The sequence below is a fragment of the Manacus vitellinus genome, unplaced genomic scaffold, assembly GCF_001715985.3.
Source record: "Manacus vitellinus isolate BGI_N305 unplaced genomic scaffold, ASM171598v3 scaffold_134_pilon, whole genome shotgun sequence".
NCBI classification, from domain to species: Eukaryota; Metazoa; Chordata; class Aves; order Passeriformes; family Pipridae; genus Manacus; species Manacus vitellinus.
The window spans coordinates 151,956-178,608 of record NW_021938973.1 but is presented as its reverse complement, the minus strand read 5'-3'; the positions used below and the strand labels follow the sequence as shown (position 1 = coordinate 178,608).

The following is a 26,653-nucleotide window of genomic DNA, read 5'->3' as shown; positions in this document are numbered from 1 at the left end:
CCCGCGTCCCCCTCCGGCTTCTTGGCCGGGGCAGCGCTGCCCAGCGCCTTCTTCTCCGCCTCCTTCTGCCTCTGCTCGGCCAGGAAGCGCTCCTCGGCGTCCAGGAGGTACCTCTGGATCATCTCCTCCTGGAACTGGTGCCGGGTGCTGGTCTTGAGGTGGCCGGCGAAGATGAACTTGCGCTCGCCCTGCATGGCCGCGCGCAGGATGCTCAGGCTCAGCCGCACGTCGCTGCTGTACTTGGAGGGGTCCGGCGCCTTCTCCGGGGCCGCTTTCCCCGGGCACGCCTTCTCCGTGGGAGCTGCCAAGTCTCCCGGGGAGCATTCCTCTTTGCTGCCTTTCCGTGCCTTCAGGGACCCTTTCTTCTTCTTCTCCAGGGTGTCTCCCTGCCCGTTGCTCAGGCCGCCCTTCACGGCCTTGCTGTGCATCAAGCCCCCCATGTTCTTTTTTAGCTTGCTGCCCAGAGTCTTCCCGAAGCTTCCCAGCTTGTTGGCCACCGAGTCTGCCCGTTTCTTATCCTTTTCCTTCTCCTTTTCCCGCTCTTTCTTTGGTTTCTCCCTGTCCTTGCCTGCCCTCAGGCCCCCGTTGCTGGCAGAGCTGCTGCACACCGACTCCTTGTCCGACTCGCCCGACTCTGCCGCTGAACGAGCGTCGTCCCCTGCGGAGGCCGTGGGGGATTCCGGCTGGGCCAGAGGAGCCTGGGGAAGAAGGAAAGCCAAATATCAAACTCTAGGAATTCCTTGGGTAAGGATTTTCACGCGGAAGGTCAAGCAAAGGAGGTGATGTTGCTCAGAGCACGGAGGGGATGACGTTCAGACACCGAGCGACGCTGCCCTGCACACCCACAGATATCCCCGTGGCACCTTTCCAACCTGGGATATTCTGGGACTTTATGATTTTGTTCTATGATTTGATGACTCTATTCTGGGGTTCTGTAACATCTCCACTGGCTCGAGGTTTCAGGGGCAAAGCCAGCAAAGAGGGGGGAAGATACTTGGTCCCAGTCTCGAGGTGGCTGTAAACCAACAGCTCCTGTTTGTTTGGAGCATGGAGCATCCCCTTCCCTGCCCTGAGGGGCACGGGGGCTTCTGGGTGGTGTGAAGAGTGAAAACGGGCACGGAAAGCTCTGAGAAAGAGGTGCACACCCACCAAACCGAGTCACTTCCCTGCTCAGAGCAGAACCAGCTGCAAATCCGGCAGGCAGAGCCCCCCAGGTGAGGCCCCACACCAGCTGCCCTGCGGAGAGGAGGGTAAAATAATTCACAGGTAAAGAAGATCCTCCTGGTCCCTTTACCTGCGTGTCACAAGGCAACGTGATCCACCTCACATTCATGTAGCTGTGCAGCAGGTGCAGCTTGGCCTCCAGCGACAGCGTCACGCTGGTGTCACCGTGGAGAGGGGAGGGAAACACAAGTCAGAGCCCAGTTTCCAATTCCCACCTGGGTTTCCCCCGTATTTACATTATTCCCTGTGTTTTTGCAGCTTTCCAAACTTTTCAGTGGAACACCAAAGGGAGAAATCAGATTCTCAAGTGTTGAAATTAAAACGCTTCCTCTGCCTCAGCAACAGCAGCTGTTGGGACCAAACCATGGTGAGACCTGCCCAAAGTCCAACCCGAGCCAGGCAGGGCCTGGTGGCCACCACTCTCCCCTCTCCAGGGGCCCACGGCACAGGGATTTGGTTGGGAATGGAAAAATACACCTTTTTTTGTGGAAATATGATGGAAGATCCTCCACTGCTACACCTGGAGCTCCAGGACCTGGAGCATCATCTCTTTACCATGTGGGAAGGAAGCTCAGGAGATGTCACAGCCCCACCCAAAACGTACCAAAGTGAAGGAGAATGAAGGAAAAGCTGCCCCATCCCCACGAGCAGTGTCATCCCCTAAGCCAAATCTCCATCCAGCAGAAGAAATCCCAGCTGGGGTCAGGGCTGACCCCTCCAGCCCTGACCACTCTGCTCTGTGGACCACCTGGACCCTCTGTGGATCCCCATCCTGGATCCCCTGTTGATCCCCATCCTGGATCCCCCGTGGATCACCAACCCAGATTCCCTACGGATCTCCACCCTGGATCCCCAACCCAGATTCCCTATGGATCTCCACCCTGGATCCCCCGTGGATCACCGACCCAGATTCCCTATGGATCTCCACCCTGGATCCCCCGTGGATCACCGGCCCAGATTCCCTATGGATCACCAACCCAGATTCCCTATGGATCCCCACCCTGGATCCCCCACCTGGCCAGTTTGACGTTGTCACTGTCGTCCTTCCCCCACTGCCACTCCTTCCCGGGATCCACAGCGAAGTGCACCGGGAGCAGCTTGTGCTCGGAGTCCGTCAGAGGGATCACGGCTGCCCCGGGACAGAAACACCACGTTCACAGCCCAAAAGGACAAATATCCCACAGTCACAGCCCACCTTTCTGAGGGGAACAGCACCACAGCAAATCCCAGTGACTGCCAGTGCTTGGGATCATGGAATTGGCAGAGCACCACGGAAAGGTCTGGGGTGGAAGGACCTTAAAGTTCATCCAGTCCCACCCCCTGCCATGGGTAGGGACACCTCCCACTAGCCCAGGGTGCTCCAAGTCCTGTCCAACCTGGCCTTGGACACTTCCAGGGATGGGGCAGCCACAGCTTCTCTGGGTAACCTGTGCCAGGGCCTCCCCACCCTCCCAGGGAGGAATTTCTTCCCAATATCCCATCCAACCCTGCCCTTTGTCAGTGGGAAGCCACTGCCCCTTGTCCAGTCACTCCATGTCCTTGTCCCAAGTCCCTCTTCAGCTCCTGGAGGCCCTTTAGGCACTGGAAGGGCTCCCAGGTCAGGACACTGTTGGTTTCCTGGGCTGCTGGTGCATGTTGCCAGGTCCTGCCCAGCTTTTCCCCCCCGGCATCCCCAAATCCTCCTCCACGGGACTCCTTCAGTGCTTTTTTCACCTGGATCTCATCCCCTACCTTGATCCTTTGTGTTTTCCTTCTGCTCCATGGAGACCAGGGCAGAAAAATGGGCTTGGTCGTAAGCCAGAACCAACGGAGACCGGTGGCATTTGTTGGCTGGGACTTCCAGGGGCAGATAGATCCCTCCAAAGGGAATCGGGGCGAATGCTGGGAAGAAACCAGGGTGGTTAGTTCTGATCACAGGTTCAAGAGTTCAGAGCTGTTTGCGCCACAACTGCTCCAGAATGAGCCGTTCGCCTCAGTCAAGGTCTCACCTGCAATTATCCGTCATTTCAAGGGACATTAAACAAAACCACAACCCAAACCAGACATTTATTTTACATCAGGAGGGTGGAAAATGCAGAGTGAACTGGTATTTTCTATAAAAAAAAACCCTCTTCACTCCCCCACAAGACAAACTTTGTCCATGGAGTGATGGAAAACGATTGACCTTCTCTGACAGGGAACTGAAGGTGATGGTGGAAAATCCACCACACAGGGAACAGAATTTCCCATCTCTACACATGTGTGTGGGGCAAAAGAGGTAGAAAAAAGAAAAATCCTCATGGGGATGCTCTTAAAGCAGCAGAAACAGGGCTGGGAGCTGAGCTGGGCCCGGGCCCTTCCAGGGGTTCACCTGCAGCAGGTGAACGTGCCCCGTGTGCTGCTCCCAACTCCAGACCCGGCCTCGGGGGCAAAGAGCCCTTGGGATTGAGAGGAAAGGTGGACTCTGAGCACAGACAGGTCTGAGAGGCTTTGGGAAGACAGGGCAGGTCTCACCTTCACCCCCTGAGTCCCGCAGCATCGTGTCTGCCACCACCACGATGGGTCTCTTCAGCACGTGGGCCAGGACGAAGACGTGGAACTCCTCCAGGCTCTCATACACCGGCTCTTCTGAGCTCTCCACCCTTGGGGAAGAAGAATTTCACCTTCTGGATATTCAATCATTGTTTTGTAACACCAGGAGGAAGCTTCAGAGGCGGCCACGGAGAGGTGGATCGACAGCGCTAAAGGTTGATCTCAGTGCTAATTTGGGGTTTTAGATGTGGATCCCTGAAATGTCCTGCTCCAAGGCAAGGGTTTGTGCCCAGGAAATGCCCAGCTGCTGCCTGGCACTGCTGGGAGTCCCTTATCTAAGGGGCCTCCCAGGTGGGAGCTGCCAGGACGGCTGCAGCAGTGAAGTGCCCTTGAAACAGAGCGAGAGGCAGAAACTCTCAGCTCTGGGTTATTCCCTGATTTCGGAGCCAGCAACACGAGGAAACACGAGGAAAAGATGCACTCCCTGTTCAATCCGTGTGCTGCCCCACAGAAGAGGCCGTGCAGCACCGAAATCCTTTCCTCAGATGCTCTGTGGGCCTCGAGTTTCCTCCTGATCCTTCCTTTTCCCCCCGAAACCCCAACGAGCCGGCCCAACACGGCCCCCCAGGCCTGTCCCCTGCCCTGGGGCACCACCCCGAGCTGTGCTCTGAGGGAGGACATTCCCTGTTTTCCCCCTGGCTGCGTTGTTGCCTCTGGGCACTCACGCACCCGCCGCAGCCGCCGCCGTTGGTGCCGTAGTGAACGCGGGGCTCGCTGGACGCCAACTTGATCAGCTCGTTCCACTCCTTCTGCCACTCCTCCTCCGTGTACACCAGCCCAGACTGAAAAAAAAAGGGCAAAGAGAACCCAAAATCCTCCAAGGAAATCTCTCCCCAGTCGCTCCAGCGCTGGTTTATACCCACAGCACAACTTTTCTTTACGGATTTATGCAAAAATAATCAACGTGTTCCACACCACGTCCCTGAAAGTGGGGCACAGCCCCGGCTGGCACAGCCCTGAGGGCACCTCCATCCCAGCAGGCTTTAGCTGCAGGATATGTTGGTTTGGTCCAATGGCACAAATGTCTAAAGCCTGCTGCAGGGGTTGGCTTCAGGAAATCCACCTTTCCTCAAGGCAGCAGCTTAGGAGGGACCTTAAAGCTCATCCCCTTCGTGGCAGGGACACCTCTCCCTAGTCCAGGTTGCTCCAAGCGCTGTCCAACCCGGCCTTGAACACTTCCAGGGATGGAACACTTGAACATTTCCCTGGGCAACCTGTGCCAGGGCCTCACCACCCTCACAGGGAAGAATTTCTCCCCAGCACTACCCCAAACTTGCCCTGTTTTAATTTAAACCCTTTCCCCTGCCCTGCCACTCGCCCCAAGCCCCTCTCAGTTTGACGCAGCTCTGACTGCAGGACACACCTCAGGGGAGCTGCCCAAAAATTCCACACCTGACAGGAGAGCCCCTCCCAAACCCAGGGGGTGTTTTCCCCAGGACTTTCTCCTTGGCAAAGAGGGCCCAAACCGACGCTCAGTCGGCTCCCACCTCCTTGTTCTGCTGCGTCTGCTGCCAGCGCCACCTCCGCCTCAGCGCCTCCCGCTCCGCTCCCTTGTCCATCAGGGTGTAGAGGGATTTCCGCAGCATGAGATCCCGGTCGTGGAAGCCCCACATTCCTGCAGGGGGAAGGACGGAGAGGAGGATCAGGAGGGGCTGGTATCACACCCTCCAACCTGCTGAGGTCCCACGGCCCGGGCAGACGTGCCGGGTGAGGGAAGGGGCGGCTCCGTTATCCCACATTTCCTTCAGGATTCTGGGGAATCTTGCCAGATGGACAGGGAGAGGGATCTGAGGAGCACACAAGCTGCTGGCAGCTCCTTCCCTTCAACCCATCCCGCTCCCATAGAGCCTGAGCCCCCCACTGACGTCGCTGAGGCCGGGAGGAGCAGCAGCATCCCCGTTTCCCACGGGAATGGATGGGAGATGCTGGGTCCTGCTCCCACCTGGGCTCTGCCCCCAGGGCCAGTTGGTTGTTTCCCCATGGATTAAGCCCAGCCTTACCCAGGGAGGCGGCGTGGAGGAGGCAGTTCCCGTCGCCGGTGGTGGCCAGGGGCAGCAGCCGCTGGCAACTGGGATCCACCGTCACCCACCAGTTCAGGCGCCCTGGGGAATGTGGGAGAGCATGAAACCACAGCACAGCACAGCACTGGGGGGCTCAACCCCTCCAAAATTTCCACCAATGAGGACAAAAACCAGCTGAACAAGCTGGGGAGCAGGGACAGACCCATGCCAGGGCTGGGGAGCAGGGACAGACCCGTGCCAGGGCTGGGGAACAGGGACAGACCAGTGCCAGGGCTGGGGAGCAGGGACAGACCTATCTCAGGGCTGCCAGGGCTGGGGAGCAGGGACAGACCCGTGCCAGGGCTGGGGAACAGGGACAGACCAGTGCCAGGGCTGGGGAGCAGGGACAGACCCGTGCCAGGGCTGGGGAGCAGGGACAGACCCGTGCCAGGGCTGGGGGGAAGAGTCAGGACGTTGACAAAGCAACGAAAAGGGGAGGTTGGAGCTGTAAAACTTCCAGGGGATGCCAGGAAAGGGCCAGGCTGAACAGGGTCACCCAAATCAGAATTAAACAGGAATAGGAGACAGGACTTCCACCCAGACCAGTCCTCCTCTACTCATTTCTCCCCCACCCCTCTTATTTCACTCCCCAAAAAGCCCACCAGGCTGAAAATGCCTCCCGGAGCACCTGGCACAAACAGCTTCTCCAGGGAAAACCAGCTTTTTTCTGCCTCTTGGAACCAAATCCCTCCAGTTTCGACCCTCTCACAGCCTGGTTTTCCCTGCTCACTGGTTTCCAGGCAGAACAGTCCAGGATTTCTGCTGACCCCAGCAGCTTTCCCGCTACAAACACAAACTGACGGCGCTTTGTGCCCTTTAAACCGCGAGTTTTGGGTCATTGTGGTGATTTGACTCGAGAGCAGCTAAAAATAGAAGGTAGGAAAAAATGCCCAGCGAGCCCAGCGTGGCTGGAGGCTCAGCCTGGAGGTCCAGCCCTTCCTGAGGGAGCAAAGTGGGGCTGGATCAGGACTCTGAACCCCCCAGGCTGTGTCTCACCCTGCCCTGCCCTCAACACCCCTCCTTGGCTGCCTCGTTCCCCAGTAGTTTTTGGATCCCGTGCAACAGGCAGGTTTTTGGCTGGAAAAGGCTGTTCAGGCTTCCAGCAAGCTGTATTTAAATTGCTCCTGCAGGAAACCAGCCCTTTCCCAGCGTTTCCAAGGAGCCTCTCCCTCCTCCTGGCCCGGTCCCTGCCAGAGACCCCGACATGCAGACACGGGACTGCTGGAAATGGTTTGCACAGCCTCAGGGAGGAGCTAAGCGCAGAAAACTGGGGTTTAAACACCCCTAGACACGAGAAAACACAACCCCACGAGCCCGGTGTGACGCAGGTGGGTCGTTCCTGTCCCCTGCGCCAGGAGAGGGACCCGCTGGAGCTGGAAGGGTTCCACAGCGAGCCCGGGGACAACGGCTCCGCCTGGAAAAGCCGGCTGTTCCCTCCACACAGCTCCTGGCACGGCCGAGTCAGGAGCCTGGCCAAGTGGCCCAGGGCCAGGGGAGCGAAGGCGGCGCCTCACAGCAGCTGCCCCCACCCCCGAAACGCTGCCGAGGGACCCCTTTGATCCACTTCCCCCCCCCCTGTTCCTGGAGCATCTGATGCCCCTTTCCGTGGAGTTGGGAGTCTGGGTTGGCATTTCGGAGGTTGTGCAACCTCTGGCTGGGTGCCATGCCAGGGGACACACCTTGGGGAGGTATTTCTGGGCCCGAGTGTTTGTAGCCACTCTGGTTATGCAAGAGAAGTCGTCTCCAAAGGAACCGCAGCCCAACCCTGCTCCCGATGTTTTGCTCCCGTCGAGGCGGCGGAAAGGCCGAGAGGCCGCCCAGAAGGATTGAAAACAACACGTTTCTCTGCGTGTGGTTCTTAGGAAACACCCCTGAGAGCTCTGCAGGGAAGACAACCGGGTTCAGGAGCACGAGGGATCTTCCCAGAGCGGCGGTGGCAGATCTGCACGCCGGGAAAATCCGTCAGCATCCAGCGGCTCCCTCTGCGTCCAGCACCACAGCCCTGCGGGGTCCAGTGTCACCCCACAGAACACCAGATCAGGACCTGCACCCAAAGGTGTGTTTGGGGAAATCCCATCGTTTCTTCCAACAGGAGCCACCCGAACAGGTCACGGCAGTGGGGAGGAACTGGCAGCTCCTCCCAGCCCAAAATGAGAACTGTCTCATCCAAAACCCAAATGGCTCCCCTAAGGCTACCGGGAATCCACTCTCATGGATCACTGTGTGATCACATGAGGGAGTGTCCCAGGTTCAGTGCCACGACTGAACCCACTCTGCAGCTTCCCAGCACAGGGCAAGGCCTGATCCACGAGGGTTTGTGCCAAAGGACACCAAGGCTACGGCGAGGGCTGAGGTTTCAGCTCTACCAAGACCTTTCCACACCACTCTGAGCACATTCAAGGCATTCCCAGAGGATCCCGTTGCAATTTACGGCCACTTTGGAAGCACTTACTCTGCCACAGTGGTGTAACGGGATCTCTGGATGCACAGGGAGAGGATCTGAACATTTATTGGGCTATAAAACATTTCCTTAGTCCCCTAAGGACGGCACGTGCTAAATTAATAACGGGAGTCTCCCTAGATCGCAGCACCACGCTCGAAACCCTACTTGGAATCCAGCTTGGAATATTTCATAGCTGCATTACAGCCCTTTGTTGCAGACAAACACTCGTTTATAACAACCCACAGAGTCTCCCAAAGGCGTCTTCTAAATTCCTTCCAGTTAATGGTGTCCCAGCGTGCCTGGAAGCGCCCCCAGCCCACGGATGGAGCACCCAGCCACCCCCAGCCCCCTCACCCCCTTCGTGCTGGGACACAGGAACCCAAGCCCCCGAGCCTGCTGGGGTGGGATCCGGGGTTTATCTGCACCGGTGCCGTGTAACGGGATCGCTGGGATCAGGTGCTCATTCCCAAAACATGAGAATATTTGTTACAGCAACACCTGAGCAGGAGAGGGAGAGGTTGGGCACTCCAAGTGTCTGTTATCCTCGAGGATAACAGTGTGTGAAGCAGCCATGGGAACAACTGGGGGTGCAGACCCTCCTGAGACCCCTCCTGTGTCCTGGTGCCAGGGATGGGGTTTTTCCCTGCCAACACGGAGGTCCTGCCCATTCCCCAGCTCAACCTTATTTACAGATCCCCTGGGAGCTGTAAATCTAAATTCAGGAGACCGATGGAAAGCAAATCCATGTGCCCTGGCAGGGGGTTCCTCCCCAGGCACACAGTGAACCAGTGGGTGCTGGAGCAGCAGCATCGACCTTGTGTCCAAAATCAATCCTGGATTTGTCAGCAGGATGAGCTGCTGTCTGTGTTACACAGGAATTCCCTTTTCCCTGGATGGATGGAGCAGGGCACTGGAATGCTCCAGGAGTGAGACAATGCCAGCTTTTGGGTGTCCCCACTCATCTGTGCGTGGTGACAACAGCCCTGGGCTATTTACACTCGGTGTCCCTGGGCGAAGGAAGCAGCTCCTCCTCAGCCCTTGCACCAGGCCATAAAAAGGATGGAATGACTCCCTGTCGGATATGAATCCGTGTGACATCCTGGGGTGTTCCCAAGGGTCCCACTGCCACCAGCACAGAGCCAGCACTCACCGGCCTGCTCCAGTGCCACCAGCATGGACTGCTCGATGAGATCCCGCTCGATGAAGCTGCGGAATTCCTCGGAGTACACGGTGAGGTCGGGCAGCTGGAAGGTGCAGATGGGCATCTCCAGCAGGTGCTCGCTGCCGCCGCCGTTGCTGGAGACGTGGGAACGCGCCAGGGACACGATGGTGGAGCTGGCGTGGGAGATGCCCCGGGACAGGCGCTTCTCTGGGGGGGGGAAAAGAGGAAACCCACCTGAGCGGGGCAAACCCCACGGAAGCCACCACAGATGTGGTGGCGCAGGAGGAGGTTTGAGGGACCCCCCAGCTGTGGGACACCGACCTTGCACGACGTCATCCTGGCGCTGCAGGGGCGCCGGCCCGGCCGTGCCGCCTCCCGCGCTCCGGGGGCCGGGCACCGCGGCCCTCGTTGAAGGAAGGCGGCAAATTCCCGGCGTGCACCTGCCGGAGCTGCTCGAAGTCGCTCAGCGCCGCGCTCAGGTCCCAGTTCTTGCCTGCGCGGGAAGGGATTGGACCGGTCACCCTCGCAGAACACGGAAAAACGGGCAGGTCCTGAACGTCCCGCTGGGAAACCGAGCGCGGGGTGGGGAGGCCCTGGCACAGCCTGCCCGGGGAAGCTGTGGATGGACCATCCCTGGAAGTGTTCAAGGCTTGGAGCAACCTGGTCTCGTGGGAGGTGTCCCTGTCATGAACAGGATGAGCCAACCCACTCCACGGTTCCACGATCCGCCAGACCTGTCGCTGCCACCAGACAGTTGACACGTGGAGGGAACTCAAAGCACAGACGGAAAAACACGACTTAAAGCGCTCACCTCGCCCTCAAACTTCACTTTATGCATCTATTTATCCGACTGCTTCACTAATGCCACCCAAAAAAGGAAAATCCTTGTGTTTTCCCTCATTCCCACCCCCCTGCAGCTGTCAGCTCCTCCGAGGCTGCCGGAGAAACAGCAGCGTCACCAAAACGAGCTGGAAGGGCCGTTGTCAAAATAAATCAACTCCTGCAGCAAGCAGGAATGGGGGGGAGGGGGGAGGTTGGACGGAAAATCCACTCAACCTTTCCCATCACAAACCAAAATATTCCCCCTGACAGACAGGATCTGAAATCCTGAGGTGAGGCCAAGTGACCCAAAACCCAGGAACCAGAACTCAGACACACCCAAACCCACGACTCGCCCCAATTCCACCAGGGCGACGCTGGGCTCCCGAAATTCCAGGGGTGAAGCCCTGAAACCTGCCACTATTGAGAGTTTAAAGAGGAAAAATAAAGCTACGGATTGATGCTGCCAGCGCCGAGCTAAGGTGGAGAAAATTGCCTAAAGACCTGGATTCTGGCACCAATTTCAGGGCTTTGAACTCCTTCCTGCCAGGAATCCCAGCTGGGAGCAGGTGCTGCTGCAGCAGCTGCTCCTGGGTTCAAGCAACAGCAAAAATGAGCTGAATGGCATAAACCAGGGATGATGGGAAGAAACTCGGGCAGGGGGGCCTGTTGCTCTAATTCCAGCTGGGATAATTCTGCACACACAGTGTCTGTGTCCCCCAGCATTCCCAGGATTGACTCACTGGCCAACATGAACCCAAAGGCAATGCCCATGAGCACCTTCACAGCCCCAAAACTGAGCTGGGATCCTTCCTCCTGCACCCTTCCCACCACTGGGAGCACAGGGAGAAAGGGATCACCTGCAGCACCCACTGAACATGATCACAATGATCCCTCCCTTCAGGAGGCGGTGCCACTGGAAAGAACCATAATCCTAAAGTTTTTGAAGGCACTGCTGCTAAAATGGAAAAAGCATCATTTTTTTAAGATATCACTGACATAAAGGAGAAAAATCCTTGATTTTTTCAAGGCACTGCTGACAGAAAGAAAAAAAAACCCTTCAGTTGTGCTGCTTGTGGTGGCACACGGAGAGGATGGAGGAAGGGAATCCACCCTCCTGGTTGCTGCCCTTTCCTTCCCAACGTTTGCAATCCATCACCCAAGGGATGTGTGAGGAGAAACCGAGGCAGAGCGTCCCCAGGGCAGGATTTTCCTATCCCAGCCCTGCAGCTCCAGCCCCTCTTCCCGACCCTTTTTCCCTCCCCACCAGCCATCCCTGGCTCTTCCCCAGTTATTCCCAGCTTTCCTACCTTCCAGGAGGTCTCTGGCCAGCCCCGGCTCTGCCCCCGTTGAGCGAACAAAATCCGACAGGACGATGTCCATAGCCGAGGCCGTGGCTCATGGAGCCGCGCACGGACGGGGTCGGCGGCGCCGGATCGGCTGCTCGGCATCAATCTGGGAACGACACCAACAGCGCCCATGGGTCGTGTGGTGGAGGATAAAACGAGGAGCCAGGCCATAAACCTCCCCCCTAGAATTAACTGTGCTCCAGGACTGCCTGTTCACTCACTGGGAACTGGGAGAGCAACGCCCATTTCGCTGTAGAGATGGGCCAGAGACGGGCATTTCCTTGGAAAATTCAGGAACTAAACCCAGTTCTCATCTCAAAGGTGGTGGAGCTTTTTTTTCTGTATTAGGGATAAGGAGCTGGGAGTAAATGATATAAGAAATGAATGTTTGGGAGCAGTGAGAAAGCAGGAAGTTCCTCTCGGACATTTGCAGGGAGCAAATCCCTGCCCCATCCCGCTCTGAGCTGCGTGCCAGGGAAGGGGAAGCAAAGCCAAAATGCTGGAATTAGGAGATGTGTCCTAAGGAAAATAAATCTTAAAAATCTCCTTCCAGGCAAAAAGAAAAAACGAAACCCAAACCAAAGAAAAAACCCCAACTGTTCTTGCAGGGAAAATAAATGTCCAGACAGAGCTCCTTCCCAATCCAGAGCTCCTCCCCAACCCAGAGCTCCTTCCCAGGCTCCTTCCCAACCCAGAGCTCCTTCCCAGCCTCCTTCCCAATCCAGAGCTCCTTCCCAGAAGGCAGCAAAACCAAAGATCTATTCTGTAACTTTGGATTTTGGCAGTTTCTGAGCCTGGGGAAGGCGTGTGCTCCTGCCATGCCTCCGAATCCTGATTTTCCGCATTCCTCGGGGCAGAGGGGGAAAGGGAAAGGGAGACAGGCAAAGTGCTCCGCCGGATTTGGGGCTCTGCAGTTCAAGGTTGGGATAAAAATTCTGCCATCAAGGAACAGAAACTGCCAGGAAAAGAATTCACCCCAAGCCAAAAATTTGGAAGAGGAGGGAAAAAGAATTGGGAAGGCTTGGAGAGGGAGGTGCTGGTGTATTGGGAATAAAAGAGGAAATTTCGGGATCATGTGGAATACAAACAAACCTGGTTGTTTTCCAGGTGCTTGGGAAAAAACATCTCTTTTACAGGATTATCCCTAAAGATGAACAAAATTCCCTGAGCATTGAAAGTGTCTCTTTTCAGGAAGCACAAAACACCCCGGTGTCTCTTTCCAAGATTATCCCTGAGGATGGGTGAAATTCCCTAAGGGCACCCAGCTCCCCTGTTAAACATCCAGGTTTTAACCTGGAATTTCCTGGCTTTACTGGGGAAACACCATCCCCACTCTCTCACAGTGGTGTCATCATCAACTTCCTGCCCCCAGAAAAACTCCTCCGTTTTCCTCCTCCACCACCGGAGCGATCCCGGAGCCGCGTCGGAAGGAGCGACACCAAAGCCCGGAGCGTTCCGGGAGCGGGATCTGGCAGCAATTCCTGCTCTCGCCCCACCAATTTAGGCAACGTCCTTAATTAGGATCCCGTAATCTCTGGCAGGAGCTGCAGGAGCAGCGAGCGGCTCCGGGGTGGAACTGCTGCGATAACGGGTCGAACTCCCCGCGGGTGGGTTTGGAATCCGAAGGAAAATGGAAACTCGGCGGAGGTTTGGGGAGGGAATGAGCAGCACAGCCCACCCCCCTCATCCACGGCATTCCGAACTCCCTCGCGCCCAAAAACGCCGGGGAAAACACAGCTGGAAAACTCCGGGTCCGACGAGGCAGCGATGGACTGTCGGAGATTTATCGGGGATCGGGCGGAGAAACGGCCCCACCCCAGTGTTAGTGATTATTTCCTTTCCCTGGGGAAGGGAAGCGCCCTCTCCTCTTCCCTCCTTTTGGAACAGGTTGGAAATCCAAGCCCAGACAGGAAATCCAAGCCCCAGGAGATGCACAACTTCGAATCCATCCCCCGGCAACGGAACACGCGCCGAGCAGACCCCAAAGTCCCCGGGATGGATCCCGGCTGGATGGAATCCAGAGTGAGCATTCCTGGCACATTCCAACCAGAAAAATGGGGAAAAGGTGCATTTAGGACTAAGGTTGGTCGCTCCTGCGATCCCGGTGATCCTGGCAGTTTTCTGCAGGACACATCAGTAGGATTTTTAGCAAATTTTAACAAATATCCCCCCACACCTTCCCAGGGCCTGAGCACAGCGAGACTCCCAATGGATCAGCTATCCCAGAGTCACCTCTTGCTCGGACCAGAAGGAGCCAGAGCCTCACCCAAACTGTTCCGTGGTCACACCCCCATGGGAACAGAGGGAAAGCCTCATCCCAACGTTCCAATGGACCCTCCTGGCACTAACACCGACCTCCAGCCTTCCAGGCGGTGGGAAAAGCCGGGTTCAGTCAATCCCTGCAGCCTGCAAACCCTTCCCAACAGGAATTCAGACCTCTAACACTGAACACCCACCTAAAACAAGGGGAAAGTCATAAAACCCCCCAGAGCTGCCACTCCCTCAAGGCCTCTTCCAGAGCAACTCCAAGTGCCAGGTCTGGGAAGGGACTCAGCAGGAGCATCCCAGAGCATCCCAGCCCTGCAGGGGCAGGACCACACTCCCTGCCCAGATGCCATCAGGGGAATTAGGAGACTGAGGGAGGAATTCCAGAGGACACAAGGTCCAAGAGCTCAGTGTCCCTCAGCTCCACCATGGGGGGAAATAAACCACCAAAAACATTGAGCTGAAGCATTTCACCGGAACCAACTGAGGAGCAGCAAAACCGGATCCACTGGAAGTTTCAGGATCTGGATTTATGGGGCTTTAGTTCCCTTATTTTGTCAGATTTCCATCGTGCTGAACATCTGCTGCAGAAACAGAAAATAAATGTCTTTGCAAGGGCCAAATCCCAACTCCAGGTCAGCCATGACCAGCGGCTCCAGGGTGTTTATAAAGGTACTTCCAGAAATATTTTAGGAGCAGCAAACTCTGACGTCTCTCCCCCGGATCTGCCACGTGATGTTTTGCAGGAACTGAGTCGGGAGCCAGGACTCCACTCCCAGGGCTCTGCTCCCTGCCCGGCCCCTCTGCCACACCCTGGCCCTGTGGGGACACAGGGACCCCCAGGCTGGACCCCCAGAGCCCTTGGGGACCTGCAGGTGAGGCAGGAGCTGCCCAAATCCACGGGAGGTTTGATCCTGCCAGACCCACCCTGATGTTTTTTGCTCCCATCACTGGGAAGCTGCAGGAGCAGAGTGGCCAGTGGACGTGTATGGAACCCCCAAACCCAAATCCCCCAAATCCCTGGAATTTGGCAGCGCTCAGGGCTAAGGAGGGGGACACTGGGGACACCTGCAGCACCCCTGGCTCCAGGGAAAGGCCCATGGAAGGACCCACAGGTGGGACGGAGGAACAGCCCCAACCTGAGCCCTAACGGAGCAGGGATGAGGAAAATGAGCTTCTCCCATGGCTCAGCTCCAAGCAAGCAGGTCCTGAAGGTCCTGGAGGAGGTTCCTGGCTTCCTCCTGCTCCCCAGGACGGTGGGAGCTGCCTCCATCCCATCCCACACCCCGGTCCCGGCCCGGCAGGTTACCTAACGCCGCCGGCACAGCCGCGCCGGGATTAGCGGGACCGCGCTGAACCCGACCTGACCTGACACCTGTGCTGTGCTCACTAAGCTCCCACCAGAGGCTGCATGGACCACACAGCTCCTGCCTCATCCAGGGTGGGAATCAACCTGGCTCATCATCATCAGCATCACCACCGTCACAGAACCTCCATCAGCAAAGCCCAAAGCCCAGTTATTCCCGATAAAACTGATGGTGCAGGACACCCCACGAGCTCCGAGGCTCCCTCAGCCTGAAGGAAGGGTGCTGTGGGTGCAGGAGGAAGTCTGAGAGAGGGAAAAACAGGGATATTTGGGACACAGATGGGACAGGCAGCTGCGGCCAGGCCGGATGTGGCACTGTGGTCACACCTCCTGGTACGAGCAGCTCTCCAGGGAGATTCACCATCCCGGGAACTGCAGGGTCAGGAGCCTCCAGCAGAGTTCTGGCACAACCCAAAAGGACAGCACATGATCCCTGCAAGCAGAGCTTTTCCAGCTGGGAAAAAGGGTTCCTAAAACCACATTGCTGCTTCAGGAGTCAGGGCAGGCTGAGAGTCACAGTGAGAGTTACAGAAGTCATCCTGCTTTTATAAAGCTTCAGTGCTTCAAATAACGGCTTTATCCTGTTTTCCAGAACTCCAACAGCTTCCCGGTGCTCCAGACACAGTCAGGCTCCTCCCAACACCCAGATCATCCTGAGCTTGGGGCTGAGGAACCCACTGGAATGACACTTCCAAGAGGGATAAAAGCTGAAAAAGTCTCCAACACAAAAGCAGCAGCTTCACCAAATCCAGGCTCTGCCCCATCATCATCATCATCCCTCCTAGTTATCAATTCCTCTGCTCCCAGGAATGACAGGGATTCTCTAAGGATCTGCTCTGGAGCACCGACAATAAACTTGGTCCTCTCGGCAGCTGCACTGAGGAAATTCCCTTTGAGCCAAATTCTCCTTAAACCAGGCCGTAACTATTTCCAGCCCAATCCCTGGATCTCCAGGAGCACCAGGCCCGGCACACTCTGTCCTTCCTGCTGTCCCAGGGGATGCTCCAAACGGCCCCTCCGCAATCGAGGCCACGGCAGCCTTATTCCCCACTCCGTGTTTCCTCCCTGAAGCCTTTCGATCCAGGGCTCTTCCCGCCGGGAAAATCCACTTTTCAGCCCTTTCCAGGGATGGGTTTAGGGTGTAACTCGCTGCTGCGGGAGCCGAGGCACCTGTTGAGGGCGGGAGCATCTCCCAGCGCTCCCCCCCCGAGAGCGGAGCCGCATCCCGGCACCGGGCGGCACAGATTTACCGCAAGCGCTCCAGCAGAAAACTGAACCGACCGAAATCAAGGCACCGGGAAGAGCAGAATCCCGAATTTCAAGTAATTCGGGCACACGGCTCCTCTTCCCATCCCCCTGCCGCCCTCTATCCCGGCGAGATTCGGACACTCACACAAGGGTCTCATCCCTCGGCAGTCCCCGGGGGCGACTCCCGGGGCCTCGGAGCAGAGTTTCCCTCGAGCAGCTCCTCGCCCACGGGGACAACGCGGAGTTCCCTGGATTCCTCCCGGATCGGGACCGGCAAACTCCGCGCTTGTCCCCGAGCTCGCGCCCCGCTGCCGAGGGAGCCGGGCGCGGCCCCGGCGGCCGCTCAACGATCTCCAGCACTCGGGAAGGGAACCCCCCCACCCCGGGCGCGAACCCCCGCCCGGCCTGGATATCCGGCGGCACGGAAAACAAGCGATGCATTTGGCCCCAAATCCCCGGGCCTGGGGAAACGTACCGCCCGGGCCCCGGGGGGGGCAAAACTCCGGGTCCGCCCCACCCGGTGGAGCCCAACGGCGGGGGGGTGAAGCCCGGGGGGCTCCGCACGCGGGAGGGGCGGGGGGCGGCCCGGCTCGGCCGTGGGCGGTTGGAGTGGGGGGGGGGGGGGCAACCGGGGCTGAGGCGGGACTCGAACCACCAGGACCGCGAAAAGGACCCGGGGCAGACCCGCACTCCAGCACCGACCCCGCGCACCCCGAGCCGCCCCTCGGGCCCGGCCCCCGAGGCCGCGCCGTGCCCCCACCGCGGGGCGCCGGCACCGCCCACCCCCCCCGCCCCCCGCCATCCCAGAGGCCCGGCCCCGAACAAAACTTTCCAGACGGCCGCGCCGGCCCGCGTTACATGCGCGCGGCTCCAAATGGCCGGCACCGGCCCGCAGCGGGAGCGGGCCCCCGGGCCCTCCCGCCGCGCGCCGCCGCCCGCCGCCGCCGAGGCCGCTCTCGGGGCGGGGGGGGCAAGGCGGGCGGGCCGGGGGGGGGGAGAAGGAACGGAACGCGCCGCCGAACGCGCCGCCCGCCGCCCGTTCCTAGCCGGCAACGCTTTGGCCGGGCGCACGCGGCCGCCGCCGGGAAAGCTGGGCCCAAATGGCGGGCGCAACGCCCGGCCCTCGGCCCCGCCCACCCCCGCGGCGGCCCGCGCGGTGCGCGGGGGCGGGGGCGGGGAGGGGCAGAGCGCCCCCGTGGCGGCGGGGCGGGGGCCGGAACCTCCGTGGGACCCCCCGAGACCCCCCGGGACCCCCCGTGTGGGGTCCGAGACCCTGCTGAGGGCCACGAGACCCCTTGACACCCCCGCCGTGGGGTCTGTGACTCTGCTGAGGGGCTGCACCCCCTGTGCGGGGTCTGTAACCCCTGTGAGGGGCCTCGAACCCCCTGTATTTGGTTTCTAACACCCTGAGTGGGGCCCGAGGCCCCCGTGCGGGGCCTGAACCCTCCCGTGTGCGATCTGTGCCCTCCCTCCCCTTTCTGGGGGCTTGTGTGAGGCCAGGACCCCCAGCATGGGCTGAGCCCCCGACCCTGAAGGCCAAAGGGGCTGGCACCCGCTCCCCTGAGCCCTATTCCCACCAGGAATGTCTTTCCCTGCCATGGAAAGCCACTGCCACCCCTCCTTTCCCCGACAGTGCGTCCCCCGGCTGAGTGCCCGGCATTCCCTGTGGCAAGGACCTGGAATTCCCTGCACCAAGGGCCTGGAATTCTCTGGGCCAAGGACCTGGAATTCCCTGTGCCAAGGACCTGGAATTCCCTGCACCAAGGGCCTGGCATTCCCCATGCCAAGGGCCTGGCATTCCCTGTGCCGAGGGCCTGGAATTCTCTGTGCCGAAGGCCTTGCATTCCCTGTGCCAAGGACCTGGAATTCCCTGTGCCAAGGGCCTGGAATTCCCTGCACCAAGGGCCTGGCATCCCCCATGCCAAGGGCCTGGAATTCCCTGTGCCAAGGGCCTGGAATTCTCTGTGCCAAAGGCCTTGCATTCCCTGTGCCAAGGGCCTGGAATTCCCTGTGCCAAGGACCTGGAATTCCCTGCACCAAGGGCCTGGCATTCCCTGCACCAAGGACCTGGAATTCCCTGCACCAAGGGCCTGGCATTCCCTGCACCAAGGACCTGGAATTCCCTGTGCTGAGGGCCTGGCATTCCCTTGCCGTGGGTGCCCACAGAAGCAGGTGGGCAGTGCCCTGGTGCTGTGCTGAACCCGAGGGGCCTGGTGCTGGGAAGTCCTGGCACAGCTCCCACAGAGCCATTGCTGGTGTATTTGCCCTCTGGTTCATCTCCCACTCGGCCTTCCCGGTTTTCCCTTAGGAAAAGCACAGGTGGGAGAGCCCCCGTGGCCACCAGTGGCAAACAGGGCCTGTCATGCGCAGGGCTCAGCTGATCCCGGAGCTCAATCCTGCCTTTGTGTCCTGCCAGGAGCCTGCCCTTGTTTGTGTCCCACACAAAGGGTTGGTTTGTGTGTCCGGGCAGGAATTGTCCAGCACAGAAGGGACGGGATGTGCAGGGTTTGTCCCCACAGGCTGCAGGGTTTGTCCCCAGCACGCCCTGTGGCCCCGCTGCCCGGGGATACCACTTCCAAAAGGATGAGGTTCTGGATCCGAACGGGCCTTCCCGTGTTTATTTGGGTTTTTTTCTCCCCCTCTCACCGTTTAGCACAATTAGATTATAAAACAATAACGAGGTGAGGTGAAGCCCCTCATGACTCCTCCTCTCCAAAGCTGGAAACCCATCCAGGCCTTATTTTACTGCCAGGAGCCTCTTTTCATGGAGCACTTTTTCCCAGGAGACCTGCACACGGTGGCAGGAGACGCCTGGGACATGAGTCGTGTCGGAGTGGGAGAACAGGGAAAGGCTGGGATGTTCCCAAGGCACTCAGGTGGTGCTGGGGGATGTCCTGGGAAGCACAGGCTGCTGTGGCCATTTCTCCTTGGAATCGGGAGTGGGGAATCAGCTGCTTTTTAACTAATTGTGATGGAATTCAATCCCTTAAAATAGCAGTGCTGTAATCCCAGACAATCCTATTGCCTCAACTTAGGGACCGACGTCTGTCCTCGAGCTGCTCCAACGGTGACGGGCCCAGGGCAGTTACAGGGGAGGTTAAATCAGCTGGATTTATGCAAATAATATTTGAATCAACTCTTAAGGAAGATTTAAATCAGAAATGATAGCAAATGAACAGGTCTTTTCTGGCCTAAACAATTCCATGATTCCAACCTCTCACGGGACATGAAACTGCTCTTCCACTGTCCCAAATCAGCCCATGGGGAAGGAAAAGTGTAAAATTTCCTCGGAATAAAGGTTGTTTTAAATGTTTTACCTGCAAACCAGGGATAAACATCCCGCCAAGAAGCCTCAGAGTTTTGGTTTGCGATTCACTTCCTCAAAATGGCACAAGAAGGGGTTTGTCTTCCCTAAGGACAAGGACAAAGATGGATTTAAGGAGGAGACGACACCCTGGGTTTGGCTAGTTCACAAATAAAACCCTCACTGACCTCATCCAAAAGCATTTCCAAGGAAACTGGACAGTAACTAAACAAGCATTTTACAGGCACTGAATTATTTAACATCCAAACAAGGCCAGAAAACAATTGGATGCAATTAAATTTAAAAATAATCCCAGTGGTTTATTCCGTTTGCCATTATTGTCTGTATCCTTTGCCTGGGAGCACCCACACATTCCATAGGAAGTCAGTTTGGATATAGGAAACCAAGTCAGGTGAAAATAAAAAATATAAGAAATAAAATGCTGGAATTGAACTTTTTTTAGCTAAATCCTTATTTAAACCACCCAGACCTTTGGGGGTTGTATAAAGATCCATACGTGTGCAGAACCCCCCGGCCTCCAGGGCAGGAGACCCAAAGTGTTTGGAAATGAAAAGTAAAACGGGATCTGGGCAGGAAATGGAAGGATTAAAGATGACGAAGGTGTCGAGGAAAAGGGGAGCTCCTTAATTGGAAGTGAAAGGCAGGACGTAATCATTAATTAATCATTATCCCCCCGCTATAAATAGGACCCCGGCAGTGGGGCAGTGTCCGGCCCCGGGTCAGCTCTGTCCCACCGGGAATAGCACTAATCCCACTGCCCTGCTCCAGGGATTAACGGGACCAGGCTGGTCCTGGAGCCCTGGCATTGCCCACCCCTCGCCCACCCCCTGGGCCCCCCGAGCAGCTTTGCCTCATGTTCAGTGAGCCTGAGTCCCATCCTTGTCCTTGGGAACCCCAGAAAACCCTCCTGGGGTGCACTGAGCGCTGCTGGGGGCTTGGGGTGGGCTTGGGGTGAGATGGGGTGAGTCTGAGGGCATTTGAGGTGCGGTGGAGTGAGTTTGGGTGGGTTTGGGGATTATTTGGGGTGTATTTGGGGTCGCACTGAGTGGGTTTGGGTTGTTTTGGGGTAGGTTTAGTTGGAGGTTGGATGAATTTGGGGTGGGTTTGGGTGGGTTTAGGTGGGTCTGGGGTGAGTGTGGGTGAGTTCAGTCTCAAACTGCTTCACTCTCCCGGACTATTTCCACCGCCTGGGTACACTCGGGCCCTGGGACGGGCGAAGGACCCGGGCCGGGGCTGCGGGACCGTCCCCGAGGGAACGGCGGGGCCGGTGGGGGCTGCGGGCGGGGCCGCTCCGCGGCCGGACTACAACTCCCAAGGAGGCAGGGGCGGGCGGAGCGGGGGGAGACGAAAAACGAAGACCGAAGCGAGGCGCGGGCGGTAGCCGAAGTAGGGCCGAGAGCGAGAACGGGAAGAGGCCGAAGAGGCCCGGGCGGAGCCGGAAGGCGAGCCGAAGCGGGCCGGGGTCCGCGGAGCGCGACCCACGGAGCCGGGCGGCCCCGCCAAGATGAAGCGAATGGCTTCGGTGCTGGGGGTCGCGGGCAGTTACGTGTTCCAAGATGATCGAGGACAAGGCTGGGCCCCCGCATAAGGTGCTGCTGATTGGACCGGGAAGACGGTGAGGCGGCGGCCCGGAGCGCGGGGCGGCGGGCGGGAGCGCCGGGCCCGCCGGGCCGCGGTGACGGGCTGATGTCCCAAACGTGCCGCCCGCAGACCGGCGCCGTGAGCGTGGTGTACACCCAGTCCGAGATCCTGCAGCGCGAGGTTTATCTCTTCGAGCGCCTCGACTCGCCCAACAGGGAGCCCATGAAGCACCTCAAGGCCATTTGCTTCCTGCGGCCCACCAAGGTACCGACCCCGCCCGCCACCCACCCTGCCCGGGGGTCCCTGCACTCACCAGGGTGGGGGTCGGGCTCTTCTCCCTGGGAACAGCAGGACAAGAGGAAACGGCCTCAAACTGTGCTGGGGGGATGGGGAGGGGTTAGGTTGGATATTGGGGAAAATTCCTTAGTGGAAAGGGCTGTCCAGCCCTGGCACAGGCTGCCCAGGGCAGTGGTGGAGTCCCCTCCATCCCTGGAGGTGTTAAAAAATCTGTGGACGTGGCACTTGGGGACACGGGTCAGTGGTGGCTTTAGCAGTGCTGTGGGGTTGCCAAACTGCAGGATCTCAGAGGCTTTTCCAACCTTAACACTTCCACGATTCCATATTCCTTAACTCCGCTCTCCTCGCTGCTGTTTCCATCCAGGAGAACGTGGAGCTCCTGGTGCAGGAGCTGCGGAGGCCCAAGTACAGCGTCTACTTCATCTGTGAGTACAAACCATCCCGGGGGGTCCTGAGGGTCCATAATCCGGGACAGGCTCCACAGCCCAGTGTGGGTGGGACAGGCTCCACATCCCAGGGTGGGTGGCACAGGCTCCACATCCCAGTGTGGATCACACAGCACCTTCCCATGCTGGGTGTATCAGGCAGGTGCTTCCCACATGTCCTGCTCATGCCACGGCGTGTTCCGTGGGTTTGGGAATGAAGCAGAACGACTCCAGCTGGTTTGGGGTTGAAGTCCAGTCCTCCAGCCCTGGAATCAGTCGGTGGGATCCTGGGAATTGGGTGAAGTGGCCTCTAGATGTCATCGCGGCTCCGCGGGACGCGGCAGGGCCGGGTGCCGGGGAGAGGGGCAGGGGATGAGCTCCGAGCATCCCTGGCAGGTGGCTCAGGATTCCAGCACCTGCAGGTGCAGGGTCAGAGGGTCTCTGGGGGATTTGCTCCCGCTCTGGAGGGGATCCAGCCGTGCTGTCCCACGGGGTCTGCCTGGATCCCAACCATCCCTTTGCTGTTTCTTCACAGATTTCAGCAACGTCATCAGCAAGAGTGACGTGAAGGCCTTGGCCGAGGCTGATGAGCAGGAGGTCGTGGCTGAAGTCCAGGTGAAGTTTGGATGGTTTAGGTAGATCCAAAAGCAAAGGGAAGGTCCAGGCTCACAGACACTGGGGGAGCAGCAGGGCTCTTGTTCCCAACCAGCCTGGGTGGGAGGAAGGATGGACACAAAGGCCCGTGATTGGGGTTGGGTGTTGGTGCCAGTGCTGGAACAGGGCTCTGGGTGGTGACAGACACTGTCCTGCTCCCCCACCAGGAATTCTACGGCGACTACATCGCGGTGAACCCACACGTCTTCTCCCTCAACCTCCTGGGCTGCTGCCGGGTAGGAACACGGCGAGTTCTCCTTGGATTGGGTAACACACCAGTAGCCACCACAAACTGGGGCAATGGGGGGCTGCTGGAATGGTCCTTGGCAAGGAGAGGAACACCAGGGAGCCCAGGCTTGGCCCTAGGGGTACCTGCTCCTCCAGCCCAGCTGTGGTTTCCTGTGAGACTTTAGGACTTAGGAACAAGGATGTGAGGAAGTTTGGGGCCGGTGCATCCATATGAGGCGCAGCCTTTCCTTCCAGGGCCGCAGCTGGGACCCGGCTCAGCTGGCCAGGACAACCCAGGGGCTCACTGCTCTGCTGCTGTCCCTGAAGAAGTGCCCCATGATCCGGTACCAGCTCTCCTCGGAGCCGGCGAAGCGCTTGGCCGAGTGCGTGAAGGTGAGGGGAGCCCACGGCACGTCCTCCCTTTGGGGGATATTCAGGTTTGGCTAGTTTGGGTTTTCAACCCATTTCCAGTCAATTCTTGTGAATTCCATCATTTCCTTCGTGGCCCAGCAGGTCACATCCCTCTCTGCTCCCAAAACAGCCTCTGGAGAGCTGCATTGCTGGGCCCTCAGCTCCTCCCTGGCAGTGCAGGCCGGGGTTTCACCCGCCCTTCCCTCCGTACCCGTATCCACACTGAGAGGGATCGTTTTCCAGGTGTTCCAGTGGGGTTTTTCCCGTTTCTCCACAGCAAGTGATCACGAAGGAGTACGAGCTGTTCGACTTCCGCCGCACCGAGGTCCCTCCCCTGCTCCTGATCCTGGACCGCTCCGACGACGCCATCACCCCGCTCCTGAACCAGGTGAGCCACACCCAGGCATGCCAGGCTGGGGCAGGGATGGGAGTTCTCCCCCTCTGTGCTCTCTCCCCCTCTGATTCTTTCCCAGGGATATTTACCGTTATTTACAATGAGTTTATTTCTCATTGTAACCTCCTGGCCGGTTCGAGGGACACACACCTGGGCTGTCCGTGTGTCCTGGGGGAGCAGGAGCAGCGTTGCTTGGGTTCAGCTGAAATCCATTGATTTCCCAGTGCTGTGCCTCCCCCCAAGGTCACCCCTCTTGCCTTCCTCTGTCCCCTGGCAGTGGACGTACCAGGCCATGGTCCACGAGCTGCTGGGGATCAACAACAACCGCATCGACCTGTCCCGGGTGCCGGGGATCAGCAAGGACCTGCGGGAGGTCGTCCTGTCAGCTGAGAACGACGAGTTCTACGCCAATGTAGGTGTCCTGGAGGGTCTCCACGAGCAGCTGGGTCTGGGGGTCACGTCCCGTTCGTGTTTTGGGAAAGGAACTTCCCGATGACTTTGAGCATCAATGTGCCAGTGGTGAACGTCACCGAGCTGCACCAGTGGCACCTGACAGGAGATCAGGTCTCCTGTTTGTGGTTTTATTTCAAAGCCAAGTGCAGAGCTGCGGGTTTGGGGGGATGTGCCTTGAGCACAGGGGCCGCTTTCTCCCAGCTCCTAAAGACTCTTTCCCTGTGCTCCCCGTCTTGTCCGTGCAGAACATGTACCTGAACTTCGCCGAGATTGGCACCAACATCAAGAACCTGATGGAGGATTTCCAGAGGAGGAAGCCGAAGGAGCAGCAGAAGCTGGAATCCATCGCTGATATGAAGGTATGGACAAAGCCCATCCCAGCTGGGTCCTGGGGCACAGCTCAGAGCACGGGCTGTTACACTGGCCACTGCTCAGGGTAAGGAGTCTGGAGGCCTCTTTGGAGGTGCTTTCTGTATCCTTTAATTGTAGGAGTAAATAAAAAGTACACCCCTACCAGAAGTCTCCGGGTAATGGGAGAAATCCTATGGGCTCCTGGGATCAAGGTGCCCGATCCTCCACACACAGGGCTTGGATTGCTGTGAATTTGTGCAGTTTGTGGCTGGCTGCACCCACCTTCTGTCTCCTGCTGTTCCCTGGAAGCACCCACTGTCTTGGTTTCCCCCCTCACAGGCCTTTGTGGAGAACTACCCTCAGTTCAAGAAGATGTCGGGGACGGTGTCCAAGCACGTGACGGTGGTGGGGGAGCTGTCCCGGCTCGTCGCCGAGCGGAACCTGCTGGAAGTGTCGGAGGTGGAGCAGGAGCTGGCCTGCCAGAGTGACCATTCCAGCGCCCTCCAGGTACTCTCCATCCCAGCCCTGGCTCCGGGACTTTGATCCCCTCGCTCCCCTGGGGGTGGGAGTTCTGTGTCCTGCGGGGTGGGACAGTGGATGTGGAATTGCTCCTCCCTGCTCAGCTCAGATGGGGATGAGTCATCGTTAATAACTGGCTTGAGAAGCATCTTGGCAAATCCTGTCCTTACATCCCACTCTCCGGCGTTCCTCCATTATGTGACAGTGCTGTCACATCACCAGCTCCGGGTCTGGGGGGGATGTGGCAGTGCTGGGAGCTGGATGGAGACACCGGCGGGTCAGCCCTGCCCTGGCAGGTGAATCCTGGGATTCCTGGGGCCACCTTCGTCCTGCTCTGCACAAACTCAGTGTTTCTGCAGTTTTTTAGAGCAGAAAAGCTGCCTCAGTTCCCTTCCCCAGCCCCGTGCCTGAAGGGCCCTGTTGTACTTCCAACAAACCGAGGCCGCTGGAAAACTTGCGGCGGCTCGGAAATGAATGGAAACCCATGGAAGTGGGATCTTTGTCCCTGCAGCCACCTTGCCCCAGGCTGGCCCTGCTGCGGCTCCCCGTGGCAGCGAGAAGGGCAAGGCCACGGGACAAGGAGCAACCAGCCAGAGCCTGGAATAAGGGTGGAATTGTTCTCCCCTGATGTCACTTCAAGGATTGCTCAGTCTCTGGTGGCCTCGGGCCCCCCAGTCCAGGACATTTGGGTTATTCCTCCCCTGGGCTCTCATTAACCCTGACACAGTGCAGGAGCCCTGGGAGCTGAACAGAGGGTTGGAATCCCAGCTCCTCCCGTGGACAATGGCTGTTCTGTTCTCCTCACTTCCCGCTGATCCTGGCACTGCCAGCACAGGAACCTCCCTGGGGCTCCGTCCCTCCCCTCACAGGTGAATTCCTGAACTTGAAGGGTGAAGTTCCTGTTGATCCTCCTTACAGGCCAGGATTTTGTCCTGTGTTTTTGTAACTAGTCAGCATTAGTCAGACAGATCCCAGCAAACAGCTGAGCCAGGGTGGTGAATCCAGCAGCAGATCAGGAGTGATAACCGAGATCCCTGCTCTTCCCTCCAGCTGGGATCTCTCTTTCCGTGCTTTAATTCCTTCCCTCCTTTGCTTCTAAATGTGCAATTTGCTCTTCCACATCTCACATCCAAAGGCTTGCTGAGACTTTGATGCTTCTGCCATGCACCTTCCAAAAAGGAAATGGAATTGGAGGGGTTACCTGAGGGGGTTTTTTTGAGCCAGTGTAGTGGTCGAACTTGTGGGCCACGTGTGGCTCCACTTGAGCCAGAAAGGGCTGGGCAGAGCTTGGAGGTGTCTGGAAGTGCCTGCTGACCTCCCCCTCCTGCAGGGACACCAGTGACACCAGTCTGATTAGTGTCCCTAAGGCAGTGACACCAGTGAGACCAGTCTGGTTCTGTGTCCCTCAGGCAGTGATACCAGTGACACCAGTCTGATTAGTGTCCCTTAGGCAGTGACACCAGTGAGACTAGTTTGGTTCCATGTCCCTCAGGCAGTGATACCAGTGA

General features: G+C 58.2%; 1 protein-coding gene across 1 annotated transcript in view; it reads right to left on the bottom strand.

The window, feature by feature from the left end:
• The window catches only part of OTUD7B (OTU deubiquitinase 7B), a 14,122-nt gene extending 2,391 nt beyond the window's left edge, over positions 1-11,731 (bottom strand). Inside the window, 13 exon segments of the mRNA XM_018068264.3 lie at positions 6-698; positions 1,295-1,379; positions 2,239-2,353; positions 2,956-3,105; positions 3,718-3,845; positions 4,465-4,577; positions 5,283-5,410; positions 5,796-5,897; positions 9,449-9,667; positions 9,782-9,814; positions 9,817-9,838; positions 9,841-9,953; positions 11,590-11,731. Coding sequence (XP_017923753.2) covers positions 6-698; positions 1,295-1,379; positions 2,239-2,353; positions 2,956-3,105; positions 3,718-3,845; positions 4,465-4,577; positions 5,283-5,410; positions 5,796-5,897; positions 9,449-9,667; positions 9,782-9,814; positions 9,817-9,838; positions 9,841-9,953; positions 11,590-11,662 — 1,974 coding nt within the window. The 5' untranslated portion in view covers positions 11,663-11,731.
• Positions 11,732-26,653: the final 14,922 nt, after the last annotated feature.